This window comes from Mesoplodon mirus (genome assembly GCF_964341445.2).
Source record: "Mesoplodon mirus genome assembly, chromosome: 1".
In the NCBI taxonomy this organism is placed as follows: Eukaryota; Metazoa; Chordata; class Mammalia; order Artiodactyla; family Ziphiidae; genus Mesoplodon; species Mesoplodon mirus.
In genome coordinates this window covers 3,208,336-3,221,056 of record NC_138976.1, presented here as the reverse complement: position 1 = coordinate 3,221,056, position 12,721 = coordinate 3,208,336, and the positions used below count along the sequence as shown (strand labels likewise).

Below are 12,721 nucleotides of genomic sequence, written 5' to 3'. Positions count from 1 at the left end.
TGGACAGGGAAATACATAAGGAAAACCACCCCTTCTAACAGAAATCAATCCACGCAGGTGTCTTAACTCAACGGGACACCATCCTCGTAGCCCGTTACCCCAGAACTCGGGCTCCTATGACATTCAGAATTCGGAAGGGAGGTTTGAGCTGGAATTTGTCTCTGATTTGTGGCTGGTTGAATGCAGAGGCAGGCGGGCGTTTCCAAAATCACGTGGCAGACGACAAACGTGGCTGGGGTGAGGGTACGTCCAGGCAGGAAGGGGCGTTCTGGGGAGTCATTTGGGGAAGGGGCTGGCGGTTGGCTTCCCAGGAGGTGTCTAGACAGGAAGGGTCTCTCTAACCCCTTCATGGAAAGCAAGACTCCAGACCCCCTGCCCCTGAGCTTTCACAAAGCCTCCAGGTTGGGGCGATCACACTTGGGGTTCACTGGGTGGTTGGCTGTCAGGGGTCTGGGAGGAAGCTGCTCATCTGCCGGTCATGTCTCCCGTCCCTTCCTTTCTCCACGCCTACCCCCAGACCAACAACGCAAGCACCACCCCAAATATTCACCTTTCCCATACACTGACCAGCCGTGGGCCCAGGCCAGAGGGCAGGGGGCTGTGTACACAGCAGGAGGCAGTGGCCCGTCCACACAGGGCACCCAGAGCCTGGACCGGGGCCAAGGCCACGATTGGACACACTGTCTCCACCCCTCCCCATGCCTGCACGTGATGGGGCCCAGAGGCGTGGGTGTGACCGGCCGAGCCTGGCCCAGACGCTCCCCAAACACCCCTCCAGCTCAGGCAACTCCGGGAAAGAACCTGGCCGCCACTGTGATCGGCCCTTGGACCTCAGTCAAGACAGCTGGGCACACACTGCCCCCACCTCCCCGATCCCGCAAACCCCCAGGGAAATGCCTGGGGAAGGGACAGCTCAGGGGCAGGGATAGAGCTCCTTCGAGGAAGTACTTACAGGAGCTCCTTTCTCCCCAGCCGGCCCGGGAGGTCCCTGGGGCCCAGGTCTCCCTGGAATTCCGATGGGCCCAGCAGCACCGGCCGGACCTCTCTCCCCTGGAGATCCCTGGGGTGAGGCAAGAAAAGTGGTTTATTTCAAAGGCTCTCCAAATGCATGGATACAACTTCCTGAAGCCCCGCCTGGTCATACCACTCACCCTCTCACTCTAGAGCCCACAATAGCTCCCCAGGACCCCTTGCAAACACAAACTATCTGGTCTAGCATTTGAGGCTGTGTTTCTGACCCCCTCTTCGCTCCCCAACCCATAAGTCCAAGTCCCTCTACGGTGTCTGAGTACACATCCTCCCTCCGTAAGTCCTGGCTTTGAACGACCTCTTCTGGGGCCTGGCACCCACTCTGCCCTCTGGGGTCCGCCTGCCACAGAGCGTTCACTTGCTGCCCTGCTCCGCCACGCTGTACGTTTTACAGGCGAGGCTCTGGCCCAGGAGCGGGGCTGACAGGTGGGCACCTGGACTAATTCTAGGGGTTCAGCATCACGAGACCACTGTTGCCTGGGGTGTTGTCCTGTTCCTGGCCCTTATCACAAGGAAAGGCAATATTTGACTTCCCTGTCATTGTCCCTCTCAAATGGCCCATAACTCAGGGGAAGCGGCGGGGGGGGGGGTGTCATTTCATGGTCCACCCTCAAACCCAGCCAGGGGCCAGGGGAAGCTCCTGAAGCCCCACTCTGTAGGTGAGTGAGGGGGCTGTCAGATGGGCTCACTTGAAGGGCAGGGGGAGGTGACACAGATGTCGCATTTCCATAAAGAGGCAAGAACAGGGGGCCCGTGGGCATGTCCCCGGAGGGTGGGCACAGGCTCTCGTGGCCCCTGATCCCCCCAGACCGCAGTCCAGGGTCTGGAAACTCTGGATCTCCAAGCCTCTTGTAGCTAGACTCAAAGTTGGGGGGGACCACCTAGGTTAACAGACAGCACAGCTTTGGGGAACAGGCCTCCGGCCTGTGCTGGGTCACCTCTGCCTTAGGCAGCCCCAGGCGTGCGGGCAGCCCCAGGCGTGCAGGCAGCCCCGCTCTTGAGGCCGTGGAGCTGTGTGTCCGTGCCCGTCCCGGCTGCTCCGGGACCAGGCCCACGTGAAGCCTCCTCCACAGGCTGGGGGCCCATGCAGCCCTCCTCCAAACCGTCCGGCTCTCCAGCTGTCCTCATACAGCACGCCCCCGCCCCTGGCCCTTCGTGACCGGCTGCCAGCTCGGGCACACTGTCCACGTCCCTCCCAAGCCCAGCTCCACCACCACAGCTTTCCCAGGACCCACGCGGGGCCAGGGCAGGTGTGTGTGCTCCCCTGGCCTCGGGACGCCCGTCTTGCCTGCAGAGCAGAGGGTGGGAAAGAGGCTCTGTGCTGAGCCAGCACACTCACCGCGGGGCCTGGCGGGCCTGGGGGTCCTTCACTGCCTTTCAATCCAAGTGCCCCCTGCAAAGCAACAAGATGTGGGCAGGGCACCGAGGGGAGATGCCCCCCAGGCCGGGCAGCCTCCAGCTCCGCCCCCCCGGCTGGCCCCTCACTCACCACTGGACCAGGAAGCCCTCGGTCCCCGGGGAAGCCACGTAGCCCTGGGGGGCCATCTTTTCCAGGAAGGCCAGCGGGGCCTGGGTCACCCTGAAATCAGAGCCATAGGTGAGTTTCCGAGCGATGCCCAAGACCAGGGTGGATGGGGAGCTGGGCGGGGCCTGGTCTTCCAGATCCGCTCAGGACCTGGGTTGGAGTGGGGGCTTCCCTGGGCACTTGGCTTTAAAAGGAACCTCCGAGTCTTGACTTGAATCATTGGTTGGCAGGTCCACGCGCTGGAGTGCAGCCCAAGCTCACACCCGGGGGCCTGTGCGGCAGGCTGGCTCTGCGTGTGGCTTGGGGACGGATTCCGACCGGGACTCCAGTCCTGCTCCACAGAGTCCTGGCCCCCCACCTTGTCCTTCGGGGCCACGACGGCTGAGCAGGGGCTGAGGGCCCCACGTCTGCCCTTCTCATGTATCTGGGGATCCTCGAAAACTGGGCTCAGGGGAAGGAGTCCATGGCCGAAGCATGGGAAGCACTGCCTTGAAGAGGACTTGCCGCTCAAGACACTTGTCTCAAGCCTGAAACCACATATTCTGAAAAGATTCTCCACCTGAGCATGTACCTTCCCTGAAGTTCACTAAAGCTTTGACATCTTCCAGAATTTTCTCTGGGGTCCAACATGGCAGCATATCGGTCTTCAAACCAGCATGCCCTTGGCTTCCTTTCCAAACTCAGAGAGCTCTCTTTGTGGCCAGACACCTGGCTCTCTATTATACACACACATATGCGTGTAGTTTTTCAAGCACATACATATGTACTCAAGCATATATGCATGCATGCATATGTACGTGTGTGTAATTTTTTCACTATTTGATTACTTCTCAAGTTTAATTTCTTGTATGTGGTCACACAAGGGGCTGGAGAGCTTATCTTTCCTGTGTCCCTCACTGAAAAGCTGAAAAGGGGAAGGCTGTTCATTTTTATGCTAAAACACAGAAAGTTATAACCACCAGCTTGGGGTACCCAGGATGGGGATAGATATTTTTAATATTTATTCTTTCACCTCTTACAGTGGGCAGTTTTTTAAAGGGCCGCTTTCTGTTAAATCCCCTTTAGACACATGAATTGTCAGAGTTGTATCCATTTCTGGGAATGGGCGTGGGCAGCCCAGGGAAAAGACGGTCCCCCCAGCCCCCGTCACATCCATCCAGGCGGCAGGTCTGCTCAGCCCCTCCTTCAAAGCGAGCAAAAGCTGAACTAAGTTCCTGGTTTGGGGGATGGACTGGCATGACGAGTATCTGCTTGAGAGTTACCCACTCTTCAGAAAAAAGCAGACCAAAGGCCGAAATGGTGCCTTGGGAAAGTCTACCTGGCACGGAAGTCCCGGACACTCACCTTCGTCCCTTCTTTTCCGGCCAGGCCCGGGAGCCCTTGTTCACCAGGGGGGCCCGGGGGCCCAGGGTGGCCACGCTCACCCATGGGACCAGTTTCTCCCGTGGGACCCTGTTGGGAAAAGTGTGTCAGCCATAAACCGTGTTCGGGGGACATGCAAGGGAGTAACCTTCTCTTCCTAAGTCTAAGGACAGCCTGGCCACAGAGGCAAAGGGCCATTGCAAGCCCACTAGACCTCCACATTCCTTTGAAAGTCATCTCCCTCCAGTAAAGATCCAGAAAGGTCAAAGCGAACCAGGTGGGTGGTGTTCAATAGCCGCTGCCTGGCCCTGTGGTCCTGTGTCTCCTCCCCAGTGAAATGGGGCAGGGCCTGCGTTTCCCAGGGTGTCACGGGGAAACCAGTGCAGAGAGAGGGAGTGGGGAGTGCACCCGCATTTCCTGGGTCAGTATCTTATTCAGTGCCACGTCAGGTGCGAACTTTCTGAGAAGCAAGGTGACTGTGCCCTGTTTTGTGGCTCTGAGCCTGCAAGCCCGTCCTCACACTGATCCGCGGGCGATTAGAACAGCAGCCCTGGGTACTGGATCCAGGGCGGGGAATCAGGCTGCATGGACACCAAGGGGTGGGCTGCCCAGGGGGCGGAAGCCAGACTCCTGAGCCAGCCTGGTCTGCCCACGGGCCTGGCAGCCCCCATGGCTCCGCCTGCCCCGTTTATGTCCATGTCAACAGATCACTCCCCTGCTCTCTACACGTGGCCCCCTGCACGGAGCACATCTCTAAACAAGCACTACGGGCCTTGTGATGCCCTCTTGGCTGCACCCAGACCTTGAGAATGGTGGGGAACTTCCGTCCCGAGCGTGACTCTCTTTCTTGTGTGGGTGGGGACCCAGGACGACCAGTGACACCAGGGGATGCTGTATCTCACCTGAGGGCCGACCACACCCGGGGGGCCAGGAGGGCCGGTCTTGCCTTGGAAACCCTGCGAAGAGAGAGTTGGAGTTGGCACACTGAGATGTCCAAAGCGCCCAATAGAAGGCTCGCCCCCGCCAACCCTCACCCCACGCCCAAACAGCGGACGTCCCAGCCTTCTTTTAAAAGGGCCATTTCTCTTGCTTCATTTTTCATGAATTTCAGGAAGGTCGTGAAGCCAGACAGGTTAGTTTCACCAGCTGCTTCCCATCGCCCTGCTTCGTGCTGAGAAATATATTTTAAAACCGTTCATCTTTCTAAGGTCACGAAGTGTTCATTCTCTGAGCAGACTTGGTGTCCCCTCTCAGGAGCCACCTCTGGGCTCAGTGACTTTGTGGAGACTGTCCTGCTTCTGTCACCAAGGCTCCCGGGGCAGGGCAGGTGGTTTCACTACCGTGTCCCCTCTGCACTGGCTGAAACTGGGACGCAGCGGGGACGTGCAGCTTTCACAGTGCAGCGGCTGGGAGATATTCTTAGCTCGGCTGCACAGGAATCTCTTGCTTCTGCTCTGCACAGAAGCACGGAGGCACCCATCTGGCTGCACTGCACACACTCTCCTCCAGAGGAGAGGGCTGGCGGCAAAGCAACGCGAGTTTAATTTCCGGCACGTCTACAGAGCACGCCACATGCCGACAAGATGCCATCTGCAGGTGTCACGCGATGCTGGGGAAGACGGCAGATGCTACGCCCAGGAGGATTTTAGCGGAAAGTCTTTGGAGTCTGGAGAGGGAGGTGGCTTGTTGAAAGCCACAGCGAGTGCTGCAGGGTGAGCTGCCCGCGGGGCTGACGAACGAGCGCCTCTAATTCACTGCACGACGGCCAGCATGCAGGCGATGGAGGCTTCACACTCAGCCGCTGGACCACACAAACCCACAGCGGACTCGGCCTCTCGGCAGATTCCAGGAGGGCTCCCTTCTTTAGGCCCAGCTGAGTTGCATGCAATGGACTAATACGGCCATGGTCAATGCGGCGTTCCCCGCAGGCAGCCTTTACAGGGTCAGAAACAAGGAATGGTGGACAGGTTGAGGGCACCCCCGGCTCGGCGGGCTGGGCAGCAGTGCCCAAGTGGAGGCAGGAGCCTGGGTGTAAGGCAAGAAAGGCCCCCCGCATGGTCCACTGTGGCGACCGTCCACGGCAGCTGAGGCCGGGATCCGTCTCTAGCCCCTCCTGAGAAACGGGCTTTGCGGTTGCACTTAGGAGATGCCATGACCTCTCGTGTTTCCAGCCTCTACAGAAAGCACAAGTCAACACCCCAGGGAAGACCTTTCTGGAGGCGTCTGGACTGGCCCGTGGAGGACATGCCACCCCAGGTGGGTCTGGACGGGGGTGCCCCTGAGTCTACGGGGGCAGCCGGGCGTGGCAGGTGGAGCCGGGAAGAACCTGTCCTACTTTCCCAGCAAAAATAAGCAGCTTAATTACTTTGCCAGCCTCTTCCAGAACAAGGCAGAGGGGGAAAAGCACACACTATGCAAAACCTTCCATCTTGTCTCCTCAGAAAAGCATTAGAGAAAAATATGCAAAGCTAGGAATGTTTTCATTTTTCTCTACAAACAAAAGAGCAAAGTAATCTCCATTTATCAGCCACGGAGCGCTGTGCAGAACGCCGGGATGGTACAATTAGAAGACGTTTCATCAGAATGAACCAAAGAGGGACAAAGAGATTTTTTTAAGCAGTCACCGAGAACATATTAAATGTGCCATGCAAAATGCCCTTTCACGAGGGGATTGCTCTTCCTGGGAGAGTCCGTCAGAGACCTTTGGCCACAAGGACACCGGGTGCAGAGACAAGGGGACCTCTCGGTCACTCTCCACCAATCTGGTGACAAGGACGTCACCAGGCGCTGTGAGTCCCCAACTGTCCAAAGCCTGGAGCCCCGAGGTCACAGGTTAGCCCACGCCCTTCCGGGGCACAGGCCTGGAGGGGACACAGCGTAAAGATGGGCCGAATCCCCAGTGGCTCCCGGGACCAGAATGTCATCACATTTCCGATAAATGCTTTTCTTAGAACTAAAAAATGCGGGTGTCCTTTAAGTCCAGCTGACAAAGGCTGGAACGGGCATTGCTACAAGGCAGGGCAAGGTCAAGGAGAGCCTGTGACAGCAGAGACGCTGGCCCTGAGCACAGCCAAGGGCCCAAACTCCACCCTGACCGGCCACCTGTGCTCCTTCCTATAAAAGGGGACTTGGAAGGAGCCCTCCAGGCCCCCTGTCGTCAACCCCGAGGCCGGAAGGGCCTGGACAGACAGGGCTGGGGGCAGCATAAAATAACCAAACGACTAACGGAGAATCTTCCCAACTACTCTTCCAGATCAGATGCGCATAGAACAAACCGGCCACACTCAGACTGTGGCGGGAGGAAGGAAAGGCGGCTGCACTAGGTCTTTGTTTGTGTCATGATGGTTTCACGTGTGACCTTGGACCAAACTGGCCAGGATGACTGTGCAGCCAGCGCCTGCCTTTGCACACAAGAGTGTCACAGGGTTGCTGCCTGCACTGGGCTCTCCCGGAGGCCACAGAAGATGGCCCAGCCCTCAGGGGCTTTCCCCAGGCTGACCGCCTCCCATAAGCTGATGGGCAGCGAAGGCCAGGTCCCCTAGCCCTGCCCATACTCACCGTCTCTCCTCTCTGTCCAGGGTGTCCCGGGAGCCCATCCTTGCCCGGGGGCCCCTGAAGAAAGCAAAGGAAGGAAGTTTCATTTTGTTCTGAGACGCACACACCTTCGGGGTTTTGTGCTACACCAGGCAACAAAAGCTGTCATTTCATTTCCAAGGTAACGACGGCAAAGTCACGGTGACAAGTACCACGTGGGACCCAGGGTCTGGGCACCGTCCCCTTGAACGCTCACAACCACCCTGAGGGTCACCGTCGTCTCCCACAAGGAGAAATCAAGGCAGTGGGAGGTCAGCAGCTCCCTGAGGTCCAGCAGGAAGATCAAGTCTGTCTAGTTCAGAGGCCAGACTCCTCCCTAACCCCTGCCCCCAAGCAAGCGCCGTTAGCACTAACTCCAACCATGAGGGGTTTTTCTTTCTCAGAGGAAATATATTGTGTCTGTTGTGAGTTGAATTGTGTCCCCCCCAAAATAGGCTGAGGTCCTAACCCCTGGAAGCTGTGACCGTGGCCTCATTTGGAAATAGGGTCTTTGCAGATGGGATCAGGTCAAGGTGAGGTCCGAATGGGTTAGGGTGGGCCCTGATCCAGTGACCGGTGGATAGAGTATTTGAAGACACAGAGGGACAGAGAGGCCAGGCAAAGATGCAGGCAGAGATGGGGTGAGCATCTGCCACCCAAGGGCGGCCGGCAGGCGCCAGAAGCTGGGAGAGGCCTGGGACGGATTCCCCCGGAGAGCCCTCAGAGGAGGAGCCAGGTCTGCCCACACCTGGATTTTGGACTTTGGCCTCCAGACTGTGAGAGGACACATTTCTGTGGTTTTAAGTGACCGGGTGTGTGGTCATTTGTTATGGCAGCCCTAGCGCCCTAAGACAGGACCAACTAGAGAATCGTGATGGTCTAAATGAAAGAGGGGTCCGTGCTCCCCAAAAGCAGCTCTCTCCAGCCAGAGCTTCCGGGCAGGTCTCCCTCCCCACCCGCCGGCTGCCAGGAGGCCGCTGGAGCCTCGGGGAAGATCCAACATCTCTGGGAAATCCTGCGCCAGCCCCACAGGGAAAACACAGTACTCACCGGGGGACCCTTTGGTCCAGGGAACCCCGTGGGTCCTTGGGGTCCGTTGGGTCCCTGAGGATAGAGAATGGCCAGTATGAGGACAGACATCTTCTCCCCAGCATCTGGGGGGCCCAGCAGCCCTCACCATCGGCTCTCTGAGCACAGGAACCAGGCGCGATTTATCACTGCTCCCCATGACTTTTTCTCTATTTTTTCCAGCCCCTGCCCTCACTGATGTGAAAAGAAGTCCAGTCAGGGGACGAGGAGGCCAGGTCACAGAGCAAGGTCCCTTGGGGTAGCACGGGCCCAGGACCCAGTTTCCTGACATGTCAGCCACTGCCCCGCCAAACCCCAAGGCAAGGGCCAAGTGGATGGGCTCTCCATCTCCAACCGACAGAAGACTTTACTCCCAGGGAAGGATCCCTCTGACCCCCTTTCCATTTTAGGAAAACCCTCTCCTTCGGCAGAGTCAAAGGCTAGCCTCCCTCTCCCCCGCTCCCTGGGGAAGAAATGCAGGGCGGCTATTTAAGGCAGGCTGCTTTCCTGCAGATGTTCCTAGAGATGTCTCCGGGATGTGTCCAGATGCTTACCCGTTCACCCGGAGGGCCGGCCGGGCCATCGCCTCCAGAGTTGCCCTGGGAAGGGAGGGAAAGATCAAGAAAAGCTTATTATTATTTCTACTATTACTATTTTTGAGCAAAGACTCTGGCCCATGACATCATCAGAAGTTCAGAGTCACGTACTGCATGTGTGCCCTTCTGGAGGTTCACCCCACCGGATTCTCAGTAAAAAGCCAGGCCGTGGCTCCCAAAGGCCACCTGTCCCCTTGCTTCTACAGGCACACCGGACACTGAGCCGGCATCCCCGGGGCTGTGACATTCCAGGATAACACTCTCCCGCTGTGGGACAAAGGCCACACTTCCACCAGGGTGTGTAGCCCAAACTCATGAGAAGACGGGACACAGGCCCCGTCCCAGGGCCCACCTGGCACCGGACAACAGCTGAGCGTTAAGTCAGCCTCCGGGGAGCGTGATCGTGGCTCAGAGCTCGTCAGGGAAGGACGTGTGTAGCCCCCGGGAAGGCACATCTGCCTGGCTCTGCACCTCGGCCAGCAGCGGGCCCATCTCCTTCGCACGAATGCACTTTGCAAATCACATCCTGGACAGGACAGGACAGGACCAGCCCGCCTGGCCGAGGTTTGTTTCCACACTGATGGTGGCGGGGTGGGGGGTGGGGGGCGGAATTGGCTTCAAGGCCCCAGGGCAGGAGGGGATCGAGAGGATCTTTCACCAGGGCAGGAAGAACTTTCTTTAGAATCCCAGCAAAGATGTCTCTGCAGCTTCCAAACCCCTTCTCAAGAAAAGAAATGAGACCTCCCCGTCAGAACTAGGGCCGGGGGGAGGTGGGGAATCTGTCCAAAGCCTGGCTGGGCCTGACCTCCTGGAGCTGTGGGGCTTCTGGCTGGAAAGTTCCACGGGGGGATGGCCCCGGGCAGCCTCTGCTACGTGACTCAACCTGACCTAACTCATCCAAGGGCTGGTGGAGGAGACCAGCTCCGTCTTAAATATCCCCAAGAAAACCTCTTTCTTTCTTTTATTTTTTCAAGTGAGAAAGGCCATGGGGCACCCTCAGGTGCTTGACATTTTGGTGCATCAAAAACTTTGGTCTGGGGCTTCCCTGGTGGCACAGTGGTTGAGAGTCCGCCTGCCGATGCAGGGGACACAGGTTCCTGCCCTGCCAGGAAGATCCCACATGCCACGGAGCGGCTAGGCCCGTGAGCCGTGGCCGTTGGGCCTGCGCGTCCGGAGCCTGTGCTCCGCAACGGGAGAGGCCACAACAGTGAGAGGCCGGCGTACCGCAAAAAAACAAAACAACAACAAAAAAACCACCTTTGGTCCATCCCGGGGCCACAGAGGATACTGAACACATACCTTGGGGCCAGGCTTTCCAGTGATGCCTCGGGGGCCTCTTTCACCCCGTGGACCCTGGACAAACAGGAAACAGGACAGGTCGGCTCCAATCCTCGGCGTCCTTGACACCTCCTTCCCCCCCCGCACCGGGCAGGCTCCCACAACCCACTCCCAATCTGGAAGATGGCCCTCACGCCCAGGGTTACCGTTGGGCCTCGTTGCCCCCGTGGTCCCGGCTTCCCAGGTGTGCCCTGGAATCAGAGAAAAAGGGTGTCGGTCAGTCACTTGACACACCTGTCACTGTCTGGGCGGTGGCCCCTCTCCTGGGTGATGGAGAGACCACGCGAAGTCAGAAGCTAGGAAAGACCACCCTCCTTATCTTTGTTTTAAAGGAAGACTTTTCAGGGTGACAGGATTCACTGCACATCCAATACACACAGCTTTGTATTTCTGTACAAGGCCTGTTGAAATCCAATTTTCTTCCTGCTGCCTGATGGATGTTAACCATGCTTATCCGGTTTCCTTCCCTCCAAGCATCTAGCCCTCCCTCCTCCCCCCTCCCCCCCCTTCATCTCTCTCTCCACACTCTCTCTCTCTCTCTCAGCAGGGGTGGGGGAATCATTATTACAAGAAAAGAGAAGGAAGTCAACCCCTTTCCTACATAATTTACTTTTGCTACAGTTACGGATATTAGCCATTAAATTTTCAACAGGCTCTGCAGACAAACAAACTTGCAATTTAATGTATAAATCATATATCCGAGAGTCATTTGCTTCTCTTCTAATAGAATTTAGACTCCTTCTTTCTCTGTGGTTTTGCATTTTCCAAACCAAGGAAAACAAATGCACTGCGTTTCTTTCTAAAGCAAATATATAACAGCCAGTAAGTGCAGTTTACCTACAGCACACAGAAGTAATGGATTGATCACGGCTCCTATATCTCCACCACTTCTCCATTCGTTTTCCGGAATTATTTTTTTTTTCTGGTTTCTAACGATAAAATCCAGGATGCATCTGGATTCCTAAAGGCCACCTGATCCATTTCCTCTCACCATCTTTCATTCATTTGCTGCCAGAATCAAAACTGCTTTCTATAGCCTCCCGTTTTGAAGTGAATTTAAGAAAACCTTTTATGATAATGAGGTGATTATGATGCTTTTTAACGATGCACTCTGGTCTCGCTGCTTTCATTAGATGATATCTTTCGGCTTCAAATAAATATTTGCCTACAAAAATTAATGAAACATCTGCTTTCTTCAAATGATGGGCTTTCACCAGCAGAGACACCGTGACCCACCCGAGTGACTCCCTGGCATTTGCGGGTGAGTCCAGCTGGCACGTCATCTCACGCCCAGCCTCCACCCAACACCACGACCCAGATCGCAGTTCTGATCTTGTCACCTAAAAGGCTCTGGGTTCCGACCTAAACAAACTGTGCCCCGGGCACTGGGAGCAAAACAGAGTCTCAGCCACGGATTCTGTCAGGCCTCCCAGGTGGTGGTGCCATGCTCTCCAGGTTTCCTTGTAAACGAACCCAGAGTTTTGCATCCCGGTGACTTATGTCACTGAACAGAAGGTGCCCCATCCACGGCTTCCTTAACAGAATCTCCCGTGAGCACCTGTCCTTGTGTCCTCGCGGGGGGAGGCACGGGCCATCCCAGAACTAGCCTTGCTCGAGCCTAGATGCCCGACGCAGGTGGCAGAAGCCTCTGGTTGCTGGTGGTGTTCCTAAGGGGTTGGCTCTTCCCAGGCAGGGCCGGCTGGGACCCCGCCTTGGCCCGGGGTGCAGGCCAGTGACAGGGATAGACCGTCGATGGCTCACACGACAGCCGGCCGTACGTGGAATCCACAGCCAGCAGCCCCCCAACCCAGCCAGCCCCTCCGGAGAGGCCGGGATGAGGCGGACAAGACGGGCACCTGCCGGCTCACAGGCAGCTGTCAGACGGGAGGCACACGCCTATCAGCACACACGCCACCCGTCACGCTGGGCATCCTAGCACCTAGAAGCATCCATCGGACCAGAATGTCCAAAAGGAGAGTAAGACGACCTCTCCAGAGCAGCACAGCCCGCCCGCTCCCTTCCCATGCGCTCCCCACACCAGAGCGGGGACCAGAGCTACTCTAAAAACCTCCCACGTTGCTCCCCCGATGAAAGCCTGGGTGGGTCCCCAGGGCCTGGGATAAAGAGCACAGGTCAGCTGTTCACCCCCCAGGCCTCGGCCTGCAGGGGCAGCCACGGCCAGCCTTCCTTCCCCTCCTCCCTCCCGCCCTCCCCACTTCACCCACCCAAC

General features: G+C 57.3%; 1 protein-coding gene across 6 annotated transcripts in view; it reads right to left on the bottom strand.

The window, feature by feature from the left end:
* Nucleotides 1-12,721, bottom strand: part of COL5A1 (collagen type V alpha 1 chain) — a 162,338-nt gene that overhangs the window by 32,151 nt on the left and 117,466 nt on the right. For all 6 annotated transcript variants that reach the window (XM_082624008.1, XM_082624010.1, XM_082624009.1 and 3 more), the window contains 10 exons: nt 10,638-10,682; nt 10,453-10,506; nt 9,112-9,156; nt 8,540-8,593; nt 7,475-7,528; nt 4,819-4,872; nt 3,899-4,006; nt 2,519-2,608; nt 2,369-2,422; nt 953-1,060 (listed from right to left, as the gene is read on the bottom strand). In XM_082624008.1, the coding sequence (XP_082480134.1) occupies nt 953-1,060; nt 2,369-2,422; nt 2,519-2,608; nt 3,899-4,006; nt 4,819-4,872; nt 7,475-7,528; nt 8,540-8,593; nt 9,112-9,156; nt 10,453-10,506; nt 10,638-10,682 (666 nt within the window). The remainder of the gene's footprint in view (nt 1-952; nt 1,061-2,368; nt 2,423-2,518; nt 2,609-3,898; nt 4,007-4,818; nt 4,873-7,474; nt 7,529-8,539; nt 8,594-9,111; nt 9,157-10,452; nt 10,507-10,637; nt 10,683-12,721) is intronic.